General features: G+C 42.4%; 1 protein-coding gene and 1 long non-coding RNA gene across 2 annotated transcripts in view; both read left to right on the forward strand.

Annotated features, from left to right (window-relative positions):
- The first annotated feature begins 503 nt into the window (after positions 1–503).
- On the forward strand, positions 504–2,732 carry LOC146577033 (uncharacterized). Its single transcript, XR_014891399.1, has 3 exons — positions 504–572; positions 2,243–2,372; positions 2,628–2,732. It is a non-coding gene; the product is annotated as an uncharacterized LOC146577033 (long non-coding RNA).
- A 3,694-nt stretch (positions 2,733–6,426) lies between these two features.
- Positions 6,427–21,434, forward strand: part of LOC146577034 (protein NLRC3-like) — a 22,140-nt gene continuing 7,132 nt past the window's right edge. Inside the window, exons 1-4 of the mRNA XM_085269680.1 lie at positions 6,427–6,478; positions 6,630–8,454; positions 8,949–9,122; positions 20,412–20,577. Coding sequence (XP_085125806.1) covers positions 6,442–6,478; positions 6,630–8,454; positions 8,949–9,122; positions 20,412–20,577 — 2,202 coding nt within the window. The 5' untranslated portion in view covers positions 6,427–6,441. The remainder of the gene's footprint in view (positions 6,479–6,629; positions 8,455–8,948; positions 9,123–20,411; positions 20,578–21,434) is intronic.

Here is a 21,434-nt window from a genome sequence, read left to right on the forward strand (position 1 = left end):
CATTCATGACTTCAACAGGTTGAAATGAGCTTTGAAGAAACATTCAGTGAAATAAATCTTTCATGGATTCATGTGAGCAGCAGATGAACTTTGTACCAACAACATCTTCAATAACAGAGTCTGAATGAAGCTCAGGTGTTGATGCTGCTCACTGATTGGACGCTTGCTTTCAGCTCTGCTCTCAGTCTTTACTGCACAGGTGAAGGTAGAAAGTGTGACTGGATCTATAGACTGGAAACAGAGAAACATGCTGAACATTTGAAGCTTTGCAGCAGAAATGTTCATGTTACAAATACAGCAGAGCTGATCTGGGATCAGTGTGTTCACACCTGCAGCTACAACAAGGTTTCATGTCTCCACACGTCAGCATGTGAACTTTACTCTGACTCAGTCTGAGCAGTCAGACGGCATATTTTTAAAGTTAACACATCAGCACACACAGAGCTGAGCCCCTCCCACCTGTGCTGAGTTTCAGGTGGAGCCCCGCCTCCTTCCAGGAAGCAGCTCACCTGTGTGTCCGTGTTTAGTGTCCAGGTGTGGAGTGGAGCTTGTTGTTGGTGTGTGAAGAAACTGTAAGTTTGCTTTGTTTCCTCCTTTAACAGTTTGTCTTTAGGAACTTTACTGTTTGTTCAGCTCGTGTTTGATTTCTTCACACAACAAACTGTGTGTGTTTGTATTTCCGGTCTCTCCATTAAAGTCAGTGTGTAATGTTTCCTGGCTAACATCAGCTGTGTGCAGCTTAGTTCAGCACAAATCTGCCGCTCCATAGTTCACGGTAACGGACTCACAGCTGGACCAACGAGGCCGAGTGTGTCCGCCACTCTGAGCTACGTTCGTGTTTGTGTACTTGTAGTTTGTACTTTGAGTTCACTCAGAGCCCACAGAGGACGCAGCGTACGTGATGACGTCACAGCCCTTTACCTCCTTTACTGTCACTGTGATTAATATTTACACACGAGACACCTGCAGAGCTCTGACGCTGAGCTAGCACACAGCATGCTAACACTAAGCTAAAGCTAGGCTAGCCAAGAACCCAGAGTGAGGTTAAAGCTGAGTAACCACTGACCCCAGACCAGCACCGTGATAAAGTGAGCTGCTGCTGCTGAACTTGAACAGGTAACAAAGTGATGAGCAGTCAGGCTGCAGGTTTCTACCTGTTCATGTTTCTACAGTAGAATCACTTTGAAGTGTCTTTGTGCTGTTTCATCTTTGATTTGTGTTCATAAACACTCAGAGAAACATCACGTGACCTCATCAGGATCTGTGTTGGTGTGTGGGGCTGTACCTCAGCTTTATGTTGTTATATGCTCATTTGTTCATTTTAACATCAAAGTAATGTTATGAGGAGTAATGAAGTAACGTACTCCATTACTTTTAATCAAAGTGTTCTGTGTAATATGTGTAATAATGTCTGTTTTGAGTAATGACCAACACTGATCACAACAAAGAGGAAATGCCTCCAACATGCACAAACATTTGAGCCACAACATGCAGTTAATGTGCACAAATGTCTTTGATATGCTGCTCAGTGATGGTGGTGACTGTCAGAGCAGAGCTACTGAGAATCAATAAGTAATATCAATGATGGGATCAGAATCACTAAATTCTTCTCATCCCTGTCAGTATCATACATATGCTGTATAATGTGATAAATGTAGAGGTGCTGGCTGTTCTCTCACTCTGCTGTTTAGCTGTAAAGGACGCCTCCCTGCCTTTGTCTCATTCATGACCTTTAATAGTCTCTTCTAACATGCAGAGATCTGTATGATCTGTTTCATAGAGTCTAACCAGCCTGTACAGGTAACAACAACAGTCACTGCATCACTGACACACAAACGTCATCTCTGTCAATAACAACATTCATACATGGAATAAAAACACATCAGTGGATCATTGCTGGAGCTGATGTTTGTGCTCCTGGTGCAAAGGCTCTCAGTTTCCTCCTTGAAATAACATCAGTGGTGGGTCAGCGACATGCTTTCTTTCCCTCTCAGGTTTAAATATCTGGGACTCTCCACCGTTTGGTTTTAGAGCTGAAGAAGCTTCTCAGATGAAACGTCTTCCAGAAACTTAAAGACGTCTCTTTTCTCTCCAAGCTCCTTAGATCACATGACCTGGATGACTGAACCTACAGACATATTGACCTGGTTTCATGGTCACATGACAGGTCAGAGGTCAGCGACTGTAACTCAGTTCCTCCTGTTAATGTGAACTCACTGAGTGTTTGTGGTTTACCTCTCAGACTGACTGAAGATGATGATGGAGGAAGAGGAGGACAGAGCAGAGTCTGCAGGGTCCAGCTGTCCGTCTGTGAGGAGTGACCGGTCCAAAGATCTAAATCCAGACTTCAGTGGTGAACCTGGAGCAACGAGGTCAGAGAGCTGAACTCACTGAGTAACAGAAATAATTCTGCACTGACATTATAATCAGTGTTGACTCTGGTTGATTGTCTGACTGTGTTTGTGAGCTGAGAGGAAATGAAAATGAGTTTGTAACAAAAATCAGTTTTGTCCAGTTTTCCTGTAAAAAGCTGAACTCTAATCTAAGAGGATGTTACTGACAGGAAACAGCTGCATTATCTGCAGTCTGTGTGATCACAGCTGCTTCAATCATGTTTGTGTCTGCAGAGGTCAGAGGTCACAGTCTGCAGGGTCCAGCTGTCCGTCTGTGAGGAGTGACCGGTCCAAAGGTGGAAATCCTCCAGGCTTCAGTGGTGAACCTGGAGCAACGAGGTCAGAGAGCTGTGATGACTCCTTTACATGTTTGTGTTTCCTGGATAAATATGACCTGAAACATCCTCAGATTGTTACAAAGATTCATTAAAAAGAAAACAATGAAAGAGAAAAGATCCAAATGTTCGACTTGGTCATTTGCTGTTTGAGGACAGTGATGCTCATATCTGTGGGGAAAGTGTGACCTGAGTGGGTTCATGTTTGTCTTTAAAGAACAGAGCTGCTCTGATTCTCTTTGTGTCTGATCTGTTAAACAGTCTGAGAGGTCACACAGAGACCCAGCAGCTAAAGCCTGGATCATACTGGCTGCTGTTACTCCATCAGGACAACACTGAACCACAGTGGTGTGGATGTAGTGGATAAATCCCACCATACTGATGCTCAGAGTTAACCACAGGGAACAAAACCAGATGTTACCTTCAGATTGTGACCTTTGGAGTGGACGATGCAGATTTCAATAGAGAATAAATGTTGTTGTTTTTCAGCTGTGAAGAAAGAATCTAATTTTCTGAACTTAAGAATTTATGATGCTGGAAACAACATGGAGACTATAACACAACATTTCCACTGTGTTCATAGAATGAATGTAAAACTGTCAGACATTCATTAAATATGCAAAATGTCTACAGAAGCATCAGAGGGTCAGACGTGAAGCACTCAGTGATTTTGATCAAATGACTCATCAGTTATTGATCTGTACTACACTGATCTACCACGTTAGTAAAGCTGGTGTTCTGGTGGTGGAGGGAGACTCGGATCATGTTCTGGTTTTGGAGCAGTGATCTGCTGATGGTTCAGTTTGATGAGCTTCTTCAAAATCATCCCTGACATCACCACTGAAAGGACGTCCATGAAAACAGACTGAAAATTACTGATATGTTCACAATCTGAGAGTTTAAAACTTGACAGACTTGATTCAGATGAAGTTATTTGAGCAGAAACTCCTGGATCTTTATCCTGTGTTGATCTGATCCTTCATGGTTCCTCCACAGAGTGGAGCAGCAGAGCTCAGAGGTTCCCAGTGGTCAGTCTGCCCAGCAGCATCAAACACAGCTGGACTCCATATTTATGGTCTGTACATGTACAACAACTACTTTAATATTAATAATAATGCATTTATTTATAGGTCCCTTTCAGAACACCAAGGACTCTGTGGACTAAATGACCAAAAGAAACAAACTTTGAAATCAGACGGTGCAAATGTGATCACAGGGAAACGTTTTAAACATCGAGGCTTTAAACAGAAACCAAAGTGAAACAGTTTGTAGTCGAGATCAGTGGGAATGAAGCTGAATAACTGTTTCTTCAATAACTTTGAGCAATAAATGACAAATATGATGGAAATTAGCAGCATTAGCACTTACTAATGATGTGAGCTGACACTCGGCTGTATTGAGACGACCACATTAGGTGGTCCTCAACTGTAATGGAAACCAGTGGATCCAGTCCAGTCGTGGCGACCTGTGGTGAGTCGATCTGAGCAGCTACTAATGGAAACAGGGCCATAGATGTGTTTGTGCTTAATAACAGTGAATCACATGAGTTTTACATTACTGTTAAAATCTCATGTTGTTTGTTAAAGTGTCCAGTTCAGGGTGTGTTACTAAAACACTTTCCAAAGACCCAGCCCCCATAAAAAGCAGCCAATCAGCTTCTAAGAGTTACACACCCACACATATCTATCAGGTTAACTCTGGTCTAACACACTTGGATTTAGCTTGAAGAATGTTCCTGTACGAGGACTGAAAATGATTTAATAAGCAGCTAATGTCCAAAGAACAACTTTGACACACCTTCATAAACCTGCAGAGCTCTTAAAAAAGAAAAACTAGCTGAAAGTCTGGCTGCTCTTATGAAAAGTACAGAGAAATTATGGGTCGCTCAACACTTGTGCACAATATAAGAGTTGAAATAAATCTAAAGAATAACTCAAAATCCTACAATCATACTGATAAAGTCATCTACAGCTAACTATCCAAGTGGATTTGTTTAAGACAGCTCCATCTGCTGGTGGCCCTCTGCAGGTGCATGAAAGGGGCGTGTTTATATTGAAAGTAGTAGAGAAAGTAAACCCCACGGGAAGGAGGAGGACTCTCAGCAGCTTCCAGCTCATATTCAGACATTTGACTTCTCACTGAAAGCAGCAAGTTTGAGTGTCTGTACCTTAGTTCGAAGAGATAACATGTCAGTAGTAATTAGAGTTGATTGAGCAATGCTGTCCTTGTAATGTAGTTTATGATTTTTATGGACAAGTCCAGTTTTTCTGTAGAGCCTCTCAAGTTGGTGACAGCAGCAGTGGAAGTTCACGTGTAAACCAGAGCAGCAAATCAGGTCCAAATGTGTTGTTCACAGTGAGTGGGATCATCATTGGCTGCTATGTTAACCTCCTGCAGCAGGATGTGTTTGGTCAGAGAATGGATAGATCACTAAGTCATTGTTGAGTTTAGGGAGACAGTAGACAGTTGGAGGAGGTTCAGCCAGTTGACACACAGTAGATAAAATAACTGAAGGCAGGAACAGACACCTGTATGACTTTCCACCTCTCACATAGATTATTTCCCTGGGCAGCGCCACAGGGCTGGTAGATGTAAACAAAGCTGGAGGAGAGGATTGATTCATCTGAGAAAAGTCACAGAGTTGTGTCTTGATGCTCAATCATCCAGGTACGTAAATCCCAAAAAGCTTGATTCTGTTCATCTGGATGTTTTCAGTGGGAGAAACGTTTCATCATCATCAGGTGACTTCTTCAGTCTCAGCTGACTGCAGGTTTCAATCTTATAAACAGGACATTTGTATGACTGAAACCAGCCCACTGAAGGAACAATGGGCTGGGAGGTCAGTTCATTGATCATTGGTACGCATATTGTCAGGACCATTGATCAATGGTTGTTGATCAATGGTCATGAGTCCAGTTCACAGAGAGCTGGGGAATGGCTGCAATCACAGCATGTAAGATGGTGACAGTTGTACCCTTAGGCCCCTCCTCCATTCAGAGATGGTCTTTCCTTTTCACATAAATGGCCTCCTTGACTCCGCCCTCAAACCAGCGTTCACATTTACTCAGGACCTTCTTGATGTGAAGTTCTTCTGCTTCGCTGGCTGCTGTGTCTGTGGGGATGGTGTTTGTTCTGTGTTGTAGAGTCCTGATGACGCCCAGTTTGTGCCCCAGTGGATGATGAGAGTCAAACCTTAAATACTGATCTGTATGTGTAAACAGAGTGAACCTTTAAGACCAGTTGTCTGTACGATCAACTCAGTCACCTGAAACATCTCCAAGTTTCTGGCTTTGATCATCAACCTGTTGGTAGTTCAGCTCTGAACACCAGTGAAATGTTTCTCCCACTGAAATCGCTGCATTCATATGAACAGCATCAACGCTTTGGGATCATGGAGTTGTGGACAAAGTCTCAGTTAATCAGATAAAGTCAAACCTATAATTGGTAAAGAGTTCGTGGATGATATGCCCCTTGATCGTAAAGAAGTGGATGTTGTGTGGACTAAAGTTCAGAGTGGTGGGTCATTCATAAATATTCTGTTCCAGCTGCTGGAGGACAACATCATCACTTTTGTGAAGAACGAGCTGAAGAAGATCCAGAAGGCTCTGAATCCAAATAAGCCCCAGTGCTTGGAGTTTCAGAGGGAGGATGATGAGCAGAGGAGCAGCAGCAGAGAGGCATTTGTGAAGATCACAGTGGACTTCCTGAGGAGAATGAAGCAGGAGGAGCTGGCTGACCGTCTGCAGAGCAGTAAGAGGATTTATCTAAAGATTTAAGCTGCTGGATAAATGAGACACTTGTGACACCATTGTGTTCAGTCATTTCTCAGTGGGTCAGAAATTGTCATCAGCATTTTGTAAAATATGATTGTTAAAGTTGTATTTTTATTATTATTATTCAGAACTTCCAGCTGCTGTTTGTCATCGTAACCTTAAATCCACCCTGAAGAAGAAGTTCCAGTGTGTGTTTGAGGGCATCGCTAAAGCAGGAAACCCAACCCTCCTGAATCAGATCTACACAGAGCTCTACATCACAGAGGGAGGGACTGCAGAGGTCAATGATGAACATGAGGTCAGACAGATTGAAACAGCATCCAGGAAACCAGACAGACCAGAAACAACCATCAGACAAGAAGACATCTTTAAAGCCTCACCTGGAAGAGACGAACCAATCAGAACAGTGCTGACAAAGGGAGTGGCTGGCATTGGGAAAACAGTCTTAACACAGAAATACAGCCTGGACTGGGCTGAAGACAAAGCCAACCAGGACATCCAGTTCATATTTCCATTCACTTTCAGAGAGCTGAATGTGCTGAAAGAGGAAAAGTTCAGCTTGGTGGGACTTGTTCATCACTTCTTTACTGAAACCAAAGAAGCAGGAATCTGCAGCTTTGAAGACTTCCAGGTTGTGTTCATCTTTGATGGTCTGGATGAGTGTCGACTTCCTCTGGACTTCCACAAAACTACAATCCTAACTGACCCTAGAAAGTCCACCTCAGTGGATGTGCTGCTGATAAACCTCATCAGGGGGAAACTGCTTCCCTCTGCTCGCCTCTGGATAACCACACGACCTGCAGCAGCCAATCAGATCCCTCCTGACTGTGTTGGCATGGTGACAGAGGTCAGAGGGTTCACTGACCCACAGAAGGAGGAGTACTTCAGGAAGAGATTCAGAGATGAGGAGCAGGCCAGCAGGATCATCTCCCACATCAAGACATCACGAAGCCTCCACATCATGTGCCACATCCCAGTCTTCTGCTGGATCACTGCTACAGTTCTGGAGGATGTGCTGGAAACCAGAGAGGGAGGACAGCTGCCCAAGACCCTGACTGAGATGTACATCCACTTCCTGGTGGTTCAGGCCAAAGTGAAGAAGGTCAAGTATGATGGAGGAGCTGAGACAGATCCACACTGGAGTCCAGAGAGCAGGAAGATGATGGAGTCTCTGGGAAAACTGGCTTTTGATCAGCTGCAGAAAGGAAACCTGATCTTCTATGAATCAGACCTGACAGAGTGTGGCATCGATATCAGAGCAGCCTCAGTGTACTCAGGAGTGTTCACACAGATCTTTAAAGAGGAGAGAGGACTGTACCAGGACAAGGTGTTCTGCTTCATCCATCTGAGTGTTCAGGAGTTTCTGGCTGCTCTTCATGTCCATCGGACCTTCATCAACTCTGGACTCAATCTGCTGGAACAACAACAAACAAAGTCCATATGGTCTATATTGTTTTGGAAACAAAAACCTGAAAAAGAAGTAAAATCTGTAGAGAAACACTTCCACCACAGTGCTGTGAACAAGGCCTTACAGAGTCCAAATGGACACCTGGACTTGTTCCTCCGCTTCCTCCTGGGTCTTTCACTGCAGACCAATCAGACTCTCCTACGAGGTCTGCTGACACAGACAGGAAGTAGCTCACAGACCAATCAGGAAACAGTCCAGTACATCAAGGAGAAGCTCAGTGAGAATCTGTCTGCAGAGAAAAGCATCAATCTGTTCCACTGTCTGAATGAACTGAATGATCGTTCTCTAGTGGAGGAGATCCAACAGTCCCTGAGATCAGGAAGTCTCTCCACAGATGAACTGTCTCCTGCTCAGTGGTCAGCTCTGGTCTTCATCTTACTGTCATCAGAAGAAGATCTGGATGTGTTTGACCTGCAGAAATACTCTGCTTCAGAGGAGGCTCTTCTGAGGCTGCTGCCAGTGGTCAAAGCCTCCAACAAAGCTCTGTAAGTACATTTGTATTCATATGCTTGTTGACAAAAAGCAGGTGTGATCAACTAAAACCACTAACAAAATAACCCCCAAAACCACAGTTATGAGTGCTGGTGTCTGAAAAGTGTATACAACTGTTAAGTGATAATCAGTACTCATTTTGTTCAATACTGAATACCTGTCGGCATTTCTGAAATTTTTCTGGGTGTAACTGTCATCAAAGTTACACCCAGACCTGGCCTTGAGTTGTTATCTGAGTTTTAATCATGAACTCTTCTTAAACGATGACAAAATAAAGAAATTTGGCACGTTTTGTTGATACCAAAAGCCTATTGAACTATCCACTGTTCTTTTACTGCTCTGTTCTCTGTTCTCTCTCTGATTGTTTCCACATGTTGCTCGTTACTTTCTTGACAAAAAGAGAATGGAATATTGCTAAATGTTATGTAATCTCATTACACTTGATCAAAAGTAAGTTTTTTAAAATTGTTTTTCTGTTATTTTTCAGACTGAGTCTCTGTAACCTGTCAGAGAGAAGTTGTGAAGCTCTGTCCTCAGGTCTCAGCTCTCAGTCCTCTAATCTGAGACAGCTGGACCTAAGTAACAATAACCTGCAGGATTTAGGCGTGAAGTTTCTGTCTGAAGGACTGAAGAATCCACACTGCAAACTGGAAACTCTCAGGTGAGATCAAGCATTTTGTAATCAACTGGCAGAATTAGCAAATTAATAATAAGGTAATCCTTTAATAAGAGGAGATATGGGGGTGTTCTGATGTGCAAAGTACTCTTATGTTGAAAGATTCTAAAACAAGAAGTAGTTCCTGGGAACTGCTTTCTGTTTTATTGCTGTCTAAGTAGAAACTTGCTGATGAAATTACTGATGAGTTTGCAGAGTTGAATCCACAGAACACAACACAAATATTCTTACACCCGACAATATGTACATAGTCATGGTGTTGGGTGCTGAAGATCATAATTAGAAATTTAATTATAAATTTCTTTAAATGCACATTCAGGTCTGTGACACTCATTCAGACCGTGAGCACTGGCTCTGTGCTACATACAGACATTTCTGCATCCTTGCCATTCAAAGGCACTTTGTTATATATAGTTTATATATGTAGTATTCAAAACTGAACTGTAAGCTTGGTGTTTTTAAAGGAAGCAATTTTAATTCAGTGTTTTCATTAGTCTTAATTTTATACATTTACTACCACTAAGAAGAGAACGGACATGACCTTAAGGCCTGGACAAGTTTGAAACCTTTTGTCCTTCACAATGGAAAATGGGTATCACTTTATCCAGCTTCTAATTTATAAATTCTGCACTCAGCTTTGCCGTCTCCAATATCACTGAAACTCAGCCAGATGCTGCTCATTTTATGCTTTCACTTTTTCCTGACACGCTTGAATTTAAACCTGTGTCTGTGTGTACCAGGCCTGTACCACTAAGCTTGCTTTCTTCTGAACGTTTGCCCCCATCCCTTTCTTTAAAAGTGGCATGATCCCAGGCTGTCTCTTAATGTGATTGGCCACATGATGTGTCCATCAGAATAAAGTCCCAGCCCTGCTGCCATGGAATATCAGCAACCCTGAAAATTCTTTAATAACTGATATATGAAATTATCTCAGGGGCTGAATTTGGCCGACGGGCCATATGTTTGACACCCCTGGTTTAGACAGCTTAGCATTCTATGTTCTACTGAGTTAACTCCAAGCTGAGTAGCAAATCAGCTAACTGCAGCCACAAGCTGCGACTGGTTTTCTTTGTGGATGATGATGTATTCTCCCTTTACTAGGTTCACTCAGGTGTTCCACTCATGGTTGTTATTAACTTCCTGTTTTATTTTGGTAGTTTTCATCTCTGGTGTCAAAGGTTTAGTTTTACTTCCTCCCCTGACATTGTCTACATGAGTTTCAGCTGTACAAGGTTTTATTGAGTGTTTATTGATTTGACGCTTCTTTTTATTTAACTATTATTGTTGACTTCTAAACAATTGTTAAAAAGTATTTTCATTGAAATATCAAATAATTTATTACTTTATCAGTTAATTCATTATACTTCTCTAAATAAGGGTGATAGTGTGTGTGGGTTGTCTTCAGATACTCTGCTTCCTCCCACAGTCCAATGTGAATGAGGCCCAGCTGTAAAGTCACAGCAGTCACACTGTATGTGTCTCATTGTCACTGGAGTTTAGGCTCCATGCATCCAGCTGGTGCTGCAGAAAAAGTAGAAATGTTTCTGTTTGGTTCTAATCTGCTGCTGAGTCTCTTTTACAAAGATAGAACTGCAGCTAATCATGCTCATGTAGCCAGTTAGTAAAAACCCAAGTCACCGTCAGACTAGGGTTGCCAACTTCCTGGGACACCTCGTGGCCAGGGCCGGGCGACCCAGTTGTCTCCACCCTTCCAAGTGTGGTGAATTTTTTAGCTCTTTTTTGTGTGTGTGAAATTATTTTTTTAACCCTTTGACTTGAAGTTGATTTAATGATGCATATTCTTTGTGATATGAACACATGGGAAACAAATGATCATTTAGCCATTTATTTGTAGTGCAAAATGACAACATTAACACAGTAAAACAGGTCTCTTTCTTAAACAGAAGCCTGTCATGCTTAACTTTAAAGAATATAAGTTAATCTTTCTTTAAAAGAACTCTGTCCTGCTTAACTTAAAATTATATAAATTTATAGAAAACAATAGAAAGAAAAACATTCTTATAACAGTGCACATAAAGTGCATTTAGTGCAGCTGGCTTCAGTTGAGGTATTATTTCAGCTTTTCTAATGCTAATCAGCTGCTCCTGTTTGTAAACCGGCTTGTTCCCATGATTACGCATCATAACTCATCATCATTATTAATCTATGTATTACTTTTATGTATTAGTCATCTATTCGTTGTAATCATCTATCCTTGCAGTTTATTACACAAAATAAATTATATTATCACACTTCTGGCCACATAGAGTTGATATTCACTGCACATGCTCACATTAACCTTAACCAGAGGGTTTAAAAACAACAACAATGTCTACATACCATATCTTCTGCTGCCATGGCCTGGTGAACAACAAATTGGTTAAGGGTTCCCTGAGCTTTCATGCCACTCATGTGCCCACCACTAGAAGCATGCTGCCAGTCCACCATGGCCTATGAAAAAAGTGCGACGGCACACAGTGCAGTGCGCTTTATAGGTGTTATCGCGCACTTTTTCCAGCGAGGTGTTTTCATTTTCCCATTCCTCCCTGCACTTATGCAGCCTTTTTTTTTTCTTTCTCGGTGGGGTACAAACATTGCTGGTCGAAGGTGTACTGTCGTCCGAGACTTGCACCGCAGTGTCAGCGTTTGTTTCCCTGTTGGCCATGCTTCTTTTTGTGGTCATCTGTTGTCTTCTGGTATTTTCTCAGCGAGCGACCTTTCCTCTACCAATGAGATAAGTGGTAATCTGAATTGTCATACTCGTGCGTAAGGTCATTGGTCACAAAGCAGGAGAGGGGCTGGGAATTATGTTTTCAAACAAAGCGTTAATTCCATTAACATTTATAGACTACTTTTGATTCTCTCTGTATTACAGGACAAAGTGCGTCCCTTTGGAGCTCAATACGGGACGTGTACTTTTTATTTATTTATTTATTTATTTATTTTGCCTGTCCCGTTTGGCTCTTTTGCATCAGAATTGTTGTCTAAAGGCAAAGAAAGATGCCCAACGGATTTACTTTACCAAATTGACCATCCCAGCCTTGCCATAATGGTCCATTTGATTCACCTTTTATTGTTTATTTTATTTTCACTTGCTGAATACGGGACAGACTTGACTGGGGGAAAGAAGGGGAGAAAGAAAGAGGGAAAGAGAAACAGCTGAGAAGAGGGACGGGGGAGAAGGGCAAAAAACAAAAACCAACAGAATGGGCAGGAAAAAAAAAATATGCATCTATCGATCACCTGGATCACCTGCTGAGAAAGAAAAAGGAAAACAAGCAGAAGAGAACAAGAGTAATAGAATAAACAACATCACAATGATATATGGGAATATGACAGTAAATACTAAATGTTAAACATTATTGTGCAGCACATAAGATCAACAGAACACAGTGTGCTTTGAGGTAGGAGCCAAAAAGGGTGTAGTTTGTGGGTGTGATCACCCGTGTGTACACCTGTGAGCATGGACGCGCTTGTTTTTTTAAAAGGTTCCTTCATGTAATGATCTGCTAGAGGGTGTGGGGGGGGCACAGCCCCGTCCTCCAGGGCATGAAGCAGGTATGGAGGAGATCAAGACTCCAGACATCCAGAGGCCCCCAGAACACAAGAGACCAAGGAAGACCAACAGAGGGGCAGCCGCGCCACTGACGTGTACTTTTCTTTCTAAATACGGGACGATTCCGTTATTCAAGGGACGGTTGGCAACCCTACGTCAGACACAGCAGACATTTAGTGATGATCTCACTGTATGTGGTCTTTTAGCGCCTCCTAGTGGTGAATTTGTGGAGTGGTGTTAGTCTGGGTGAGGAGTGTAACTATTGAGTGACACAGACCGAGCCTGCATGCTGGTAGCACCTTAGCCACAGCTCGGGTGTGGAAAAGCTGAAAAAGAAGGTTTTCTAGTTTGTAACGAGGAAAAAACTGAGAGGACTGAGTTAAAGAGAGGCTGGAGAGTAACACAGAGCAGCAATGAAAGCTGTTCACACAGTTTAGACAGTTTAGCATCAAATGTTCTAGTGAGTTAGGTTAGCTCCATGCTAACGAACAAATCAGCTAACTAGCAAGCCAGCTAACTAGCAGACCAGCTAACTAGCAAACCAGCTAAATGTAGCCACAAGCTGCGACTGCGGTTTTATAACGAGAGCATCAGACACTCAGACTGGTTTTCTTTGTGGATGATGATGTATTTTTATGTTGATCCTTCATGGTGATGCTGCCATTCACCCACTGCTCCTGGCAATGTTGCCAACTCCTCAGTAAGGAAAATTGCTATTGACTGTCCTAAAAGTTGCTGGAAGGAGGTCAGTGTGAATGGACTGTTGTCATTGGTCTGAATGTGCCACTATAAACATGTGCTCTTCATTATTGTGTGTGTAGAACAACAAATAAAACCAAATCACAAAAAGCTTCAAGTCAAAAACACATGAAACTTTGAGGGTTTTTCCCTAGGATGAGGAAGCAGACTCGGCCCCAAACAGCTGGATATATGGATGGTTACCACAGCAACCACAGCAGTGCGCTCTGAGTATATTTAGTTGTATAAAGGTGTTTGTGGTGTGTTGCAGCTGAAGCAGCCTCATGTATGTTGACACAGGGAGAAAATAGTGTGAGGACACTGTTCACAGCAGTCACAGCTCGCTGCCTTCAACAGTCTCTTCCTTCCTTGTTTAGATGTCACTGATATCACCGCTCTCACACTGACCACCTGTTGGAGCTAACATGCTAACATGGCTAACAGCAGGATCACTACATGTAGTCCTTAGTGATGGAAACTGGAACCATGAAGTCAGTGATGCTGGAATAAGCATCTCCACAGTGACACTAATGGTAACTATCATGACTCTTTGATGATATTCTGTGAAACACTGACAGAGAAAAGTGTTGGACAAATCTGAACAAGTCTACTTAATATACACGACTGTCCATAATTTTGATGGACACATGTTTTGGAGAAACGCCCTCCCTCCTGCTGCTCAGTTCACTCCGCTGTTCCACTCATTTTTGTTCATTATAACCTGTTTTATTTTGGTAAGTATGGTCTCTGGTGTCAGACGTTGTCTGGATGAGTTTCAGCTGTGTCACATGCAGTGTTGGGACTAACGCGTTATTAAGTAACGCGTTACAGTAACTACGTTATTATTGTGGTAACGAGCACGGTAACTAGTTATTATGCCAAAACCGGGAACGCGTTACTTGTTACTGGGATTTAGATAGGCTCGTTATTCGTTACTTCGTGTGGTGGCTATCGCGGAGCTTCCACAGATTCAATAACATTAGCAAGTGGATGAAGAAAAAGGGAGGCAGGAGGAGAGACCCGAAGCGGCCGCTGGTCCGAGAGTGTCAGGTGAACTGAACTTCAGGTAAGAAGTTATAACCTGCAGTCCATCTGGGTCAGATATGAACCAAGTTTAGGTGGAGTTTATTTTCGTTATGCTGACTTTTTCGTACTGCGTGCTAGCTAGCATGACGGAGTTTCTATACAGCTGGGTGGGTGCTATGAAGTTAATGATGTTGAACTTTATTTTGTTCATAAGGTTAATTATTAGAGTTGCCAACCGTCCCGTAAAAAACGGAATCATCTCGTATTCAGAGAAAATATTACGCGTTTCGTATTGAGGTGAAAAGGAACAGTTTCTCCCAGACTTCAGCTACAATGACAAAGACACACAGCTGGAGTTATTCTGTGTTTACGCCGCACAGCTGCCTCTTCTTCTCTCATCCTCTCACCCTCCCTCTCCTGTTTATACTTCAATGAAACTGATCAGTGATCAGCTGATCGGCATGTAGGGCATTAAAAGGGAAAGGGGGGCACAAAGAAATACTTTCTTATTCTCATTTAAAATGTCTCACTTTTAAAAAAAATAATTATCTGAGTCTTGCAACAAACAATTGATAGATTGATACATATATACCATCAGAACAGTGTACATCACTGTCACAACAGTGTTTATTTTCATTCAAAGGCTTTATGATTTTTCCTATAATGGTGGGCCGGTCTCTAGTCAAAATGCCCGGGACAATTTTTTTGTCCCAGTCCAGCCCTGTATGCAGCTCATCTTCAGTCTGGTGTTACCTACATCTTCCTATTCAGAAGGCAGAATTTCCGAGTTCTGAGTACAATCGAAACTGCAGTTTTCGTGTTGGATGTGAAAAGCAGGCTAGGATAGAATCAGGCGTGGGATTTCTCTTGTGGAAATGTGCACATTATTTTTTCCTTTCTATTGGTAGGTGGCACAGTGCACTTGTGGCAAGTAAGCAAGCTAGAAGACTGGCAATCTTGCTGGGTATCCAGTTACGGAAGCAACACATTAACAAGAGAATTCTGAGTAAAACCAAAGTTACTTTCCCTAGTAACTAGTTACTCTGAAAGTAACGAGTAACTTGAAGTAATTGAGTTACTTTTGATAGAAGTAACTAGTAATGTAACTAAGTTACTAATTTAAAGTAACTTACCCAACACTGGTCACATGACCCTCCTGTGTTGACCTCAGCTGTATAGATGGCTCTGTCCTTCCCTCAGTCTTTATGTCAGTGTCAGTTTCTCCTCCTCATGTGCTGCCGGCCTCTTTTAGATTCTCTTTAGTTTGTTCCTCGTGTCCTTTCAATCCTCAGTTTAAGACACCAAACTCATCAAAGGTTCAGTCTGCCTCCTGAAACACTCCCATTCATGACATGAGACCAATACAAGATGTCCTTGGCAGCACAAACACTGTTTTAAAAGCAGCGATGGGCAAAGCCAGGCTTCGTCAAACTGAAACACTGGAAGCATTTGTGCCATCTTGAAGATGCTGTTCTGTGAAACGGGGACACAGACGAGCCCAGCACAGTTCACAACACAACTACAGACACACAATACATCAGTTTAGTCAAACATAACAGACTGCTGTGTTTACTGTAATAGGCACACAGGTTTACAGCTGTTTGTTGGCCTCATGTTTTGCTCCCAGCCGTGAAGCTTTGGATGCGTTATGTTGACTTTGAGGTTTTCTGGGAGTTTGTGTCATCAGTTCTACACACTGTCAATCAAAGTTACAAGCTGGCGTGGCGTTAGCTTTGATTTGGAATCACTTTGAAAAAGATACATTTCCATGAAAAGATTAAATGTGTTTTCTTTCTTTATACAAAGTTTGTCCCATTTTCACAGGCTCATTCTGACCAATCAGAAGCCTCCATTTCACGCACATCTTTAAGTCGTCCTCAGCTGAACATCTTCTGAACCATTAAAAAACTTTCCTGAACTTTACCTTCTAACACTGGCCTGATGTTTCACTGTCAGTCTGGAGTTTGGCTCATAGTGAACCTGCACAAGTCCTGTTGGATTTGACAGACTCAAAAAGGAAAATAGAGCCTGGAATCAATGTGTTTTTCTAGCTTTCCTTTTTATAGGATCAGTATTTTCTGTATTTCTACACACAGTCTGTGAGTAACAGCTGACAGTGAGGATGATATCCCTGAATGCAGTACATCCTATTTTCTGTTGTAAGTAGAAAAAAGTAGAGCGCAGACAGAGCTGAAAACTGGGGCCCGTTCTTCGTACCTCGCTTACTACATCCAAGATCAAATGACACATCCAAGACCAAATCATCGCGCTAACCGTGAGCTCGCTATTCCGGTTCTCCGAACACACCTGTTGTTGACGATTAGTACAGCTGGATGAAGTAATGTGAGATCACTGGGTGTCGTAAAAGGGGCTACGCGTCGATAGTAGAAACATTGATCGGCAACCCTTTGATTGGTCGGCGAAAATGTCGAAGGAGCGCGCTCAGTATTTTTCGGCAGCAGAGCAAGAACTCTTGAGTGAGGGATTTCAGGAGTTTCAGAGTTTAATCAGAACGCGAGGGAACACTGCAAAGGCTGCAAAAGCAAGGAGAGAGGGCTGGCAGGAAGTTGCTGACAAATTAAACTCGTAAGTAATTTAATAATAACAATAATAATGGAGTGGATTGATATAGCGCTTTTCAAGGCACCCAAAGTGCTTTACGATACCACTATTCATTCACTCTCACATTCACACACTGGTGGAGGCAGCTACAGTTGTAGCCACAGCTGCCCTGGGGCAGACTGACAGAAGCCAGGCTGCCATATCGCGCCATCGGCCCCTCTGGCCAACACCAGTAGGCGGTAGGGTAGATTTATCATATCACACCATATTATCCAATATTATATTACATTATATTATATTATAATATGTTATATTATATCCCCTTTCACATTAGAGCCACAACAGGACCCACTAGAACATGGGAACAAGTAAAAGTGAAATATAAGAATATCCTACAGAATGGTAATATTTATCACTTATATTGCTTGTCGTCTCTTGGAAAGAGACCCTGAAATAATCTGTTTGTTTGTTCATAACAGCAACCAAGAAAAGGGCGGAGCAAAACAAAGACAGGTGGTGGTCCTGCACCCCCTCGTCAACAAGTTGGTTAAGTAAATAATACCCTCACGGGAATATCGATATCTCTCAATGAGCACACTGTCGCGCTGAGCTAAAGGATCCTGTCTGTCCCGCAATATACGCTGAATTCTGAGGACTCTCCTTATCAATCTTGCACCTTCCGCAATGGGTTGGTCGCGTATACGGACAGGACATGGCTGCAACAGGCTTCCCAAATCCACCTTGGCTTTTATAGCCGTGGTCTCTCATCTTGATTACACGAAGTAATTTACAATTACTACTCTGAAATATGAATTACATCTGTAATAATCACATACATGTAATAGAATGTTAATAGTTCATTTCCCTTTTTTAGGAAATGACCTGTATGTATCTGTGTGACATCAATAAAAGGATCAAGTGCTGCATTATCTTTAGTTACATTGATGTTATTTATTTATGGTGAAACAGTGGTGGAATATCGCTGTTGCTTTCGTATAAATGACGCGGACATACCTGCGTGGCCGCGATCTAATCCTGTTTACATAAAGTAAACCTGCTCCCGAGCAGGTTTACGCTTACGGCTCTGTTGCTATGACAGCAAGTCCCGGATGAGCTTCGGAGAACCGAACGATCCAGGATCACGCGAAATCGTCAACAATCAAATCCAGCTAACTTACTTAGCGAGGTACGAAGAACGGGCCCCTGGTGCCTGTTTGATTTAGTCCTTGAAGCAGTTTTTACTGTTTTTACTGAGATCTTCTAATGATGTTACAGACAGTGTGTGGCTCTCTCTCTGCTGATAGGACTGAATGTGTGTGGAATAAACTGAAGCAGTGATATAAAAGCATCATTCAGCCATTAAAAGGGTCAAAAAGACCAGTCAATGAAAAATGGGAATTCCCGAGACTGGCAATGCCTGGAAGCCGCAGGTATGCCACCTGTGGCAGCTGAGGTCACGTGATCTGAGTGTTTGAACCAGACGTTGGAGCAGCGTTTCCAAACATCTGCACTTCAGAAGCTCCAAAGTGTGGAAACGTCACTGTGGATTATCTAAGAGATTTTCTTGCCTCTGCAAAGCGAAGCTTGCAAACAGCACCATAGTTTGTCAATCCCAACCAATCAGAGCGCTCCTTATGTCACGTCACATGACTCGTGTGTTTTCCTCTTTGCTTAGCACCCAAAGAACTAAAGAAAGGTTAAAAGGACGTTCAGCCAATCAAATCCCTCCTAGGAACAGGAAGTCTAGAGAGGAAATGGAGCAGAGAAGGAGAATCACCAGTTTAAATGTCTGAGTTTTAAACTGGTGACCCTCTAAAGAGGCTTTTATTGACTCTTTCTGTTTTCTTTACAGCTTTTTTCACCATTTAAACTGTTTAATATCAGATTTAGAAATAACTTTTGGACAGTTTTTCTACATTTGCACTAAAATGTGACATAAGTAATGACTTTCTGACTTTACGTTGGACTAATCTAACGACTCAGCCTGGCTATGTTGGACTGGGTGTGGCAGCAGCTCCCAGTTTGAGTTCAGGAGACAGACACCCTCTCTACTTTGAAGATCAGCTTCAAACTTTCCTTTTTGATAAAGCTTATAGTTCGAGCTGGATCAGGTGACCCTGAACCATCCCTTAGTTATGCTGCTATAGGCTCAGGCTGTTGGTGGACTTCCCATGATGCTCTGCTTTCTTCTCCCCTCTTTTCACTCCTGATGCTTTTATATGTCACTACTACGTGTCCTTAACTTTTGTCTCTCTGTTTTGTTCTTGTCTCTCTGAGCTCATCTCTTCCCTTTCCCCTCACCCTGCAACCAGTCATGGTAGATGCTCCTCCTGGAGCCTGTTTTCACTGGGAGGATCTTTGTGTCAAAGGGAGTTCTTCTTCCCACCATCACCAAGTGCTGCTCACAGTGGATTGTGTCGCGAAATCTATCAATGTAGAGCAGTGAGACAAACCACGGAGGCCCCAGAGAAGTGCAATCAAACGATGAGTTTATTAACACACAGGAGAAAACATCAGCCTATGTCTTCTGACAAAAATACATGTTGTGGACACTTACAAAGCAGTGGGGTACACGCCCCCCCTTGGCGTCAATAAAAATAGTCAGAGTAAAATATGTTCCAGACATTAGTCACAGTTAATGGTACATCTTGTACATCTTTAATGGCTATAAACAGACACAGAACTTCTCTTTTCTGTAACACCCTCCATACAAGGTAATAAACTTCAAGCCCTCAGGGTCTCTGGGGCTAATTATTGACTCTGGTCATCTGTTGCCAAGTAGAGTAAAATATAGTGAGACACCAAATGAGTTAAGGCCTCAGGCCTGACGCATTCCTAGATTATATGTGTTATATGTATTGTAAGCATCCATGCAATCATCCTGTTCTAGTTTCCCTCAGCATGGATCACCTGGACAGTCACGCCAGTGAAGCTTAAGACCCTTAATGAACCGAACATCAACTCGACATAAGCACAAATATGCAATGTGTATGAAATACTTCTGACCGTACTTGTAATAAAAGTTAACATAATGGAAGGATCCTCAAATGAACATGTTCAATAGACAACTTTAATGCAATATCAATACTGTGAGAAATATTATTAGATGGAATAATGCTGTAAAGAACATTATTAATGCAGTTATAATGATGCAGATTATATGGCAGCAATAAAAGAATTTCTGTATCTCCACAATTGTCTGATGTTTGGGGCTTTCTCTCTAATATTGGAGGCTGTTACCTTACACTGTTAAACAGCTTCAGATGACTGTTGTTGTCCTTTGGGAATTGTCACTTATAAATAAAGTTACATTGAATGGATGTAAATGGATAGATGTTATTGTGACAAAGAGAAAACGATTGTTGACAGATTGTTGTTTTGTGTGTCTGCAGTCTGTCAGGCTGTCTGATCACAGAGGAAGGCTGTACTTCTCTGGCCTCAGCTCTGAGCTCCAACCCCTCCCATCTGAGAGAGATGGACCTGAGCTACAATCATCCAGGTGATTCAGGAATTAAGCTGCTGTCGGCTGGACTGAAGGATCCAGGCTGGAGACTGGACACTCTCAGGTATGGAGAGAATGTCTGATAGAGGAGGAAGAGCTGGAAACATTTCCTGTGTCCTTCACTCACTTCCTGTTTGTTTCCTGCAGATGACACATGAACAATCACACATGCAGGAATATTTTCAGGGTCAGACACACTAGTCTAGCTGGATAGTTCATGGATATTTATGTAGGGGTCTCCAAGGAGTCTGTTTGCAGGAACATTTAGGTCACAGGTGTACCTGATATAGATACCAGTGTACCTAATAAAGTGTCAGCTAACATTTGGAAATGGAAGCTAAAATAATGACAAACTCTACATTCACAGCTGAATTCACAATAAATTTGTTCTCAAGTGCACATTTTTCTGTTATTGTTCTCACACAACAGAATGAGAATGAAATATTGATTCTAACAGGGCCCATAAACTTTACTAACTAAACATTACTGTGAGCAGCTCCTCCATCACTTCAAAACTGTCATCAACACCACGGACATACATTGGGAGCTGGGCAGTGTCGGTGATGTCTGTGGTCTCATCAAGAGCGACTGAGTATACACTGAAACATTTGGCTTTCTCACACAGTTGGTCATAAATGTCACTTGACAGGTCAGAAATGCGATCTGCTGCGGTGTTGGCAGAAAGGCTGATGTTGCTAAACTGACCTTTCTTTCCCGGACAGACTATATTTGCAGCCTGCAATATGCACTTTTAGACAAATGCACCTTCTGTGAATGGCTTCCCTGCTTTAGCAATCATCTCACTAACCACGTGGCTCCGACTGCTGCATTATTCTCTTTGGTTGCTTTCTTGGAGAAATCTTGCTGCCTCAGTAGATCTGTTTTAAGACTGGCAACCCGGTTCGCTCTCTCG

The sequence above is a fragment of the Mchenga conophoros genome, linkage group LG3 (genome assembly GCF_057382185.1).
Source record: "Mchenga conophoros isolate Kocher_MC1m ecotype Shallow Benthic linkage group LG3, M_conophoros_male_GT1.1, whole genome shotgun sequence".
Classification (NCBI taxonomy): Eukaryota; Metazoa; Chordata; class Actinopteri; order Cichliformes; family Cichlidae; genus Mchenga; species Mchenga conophoros.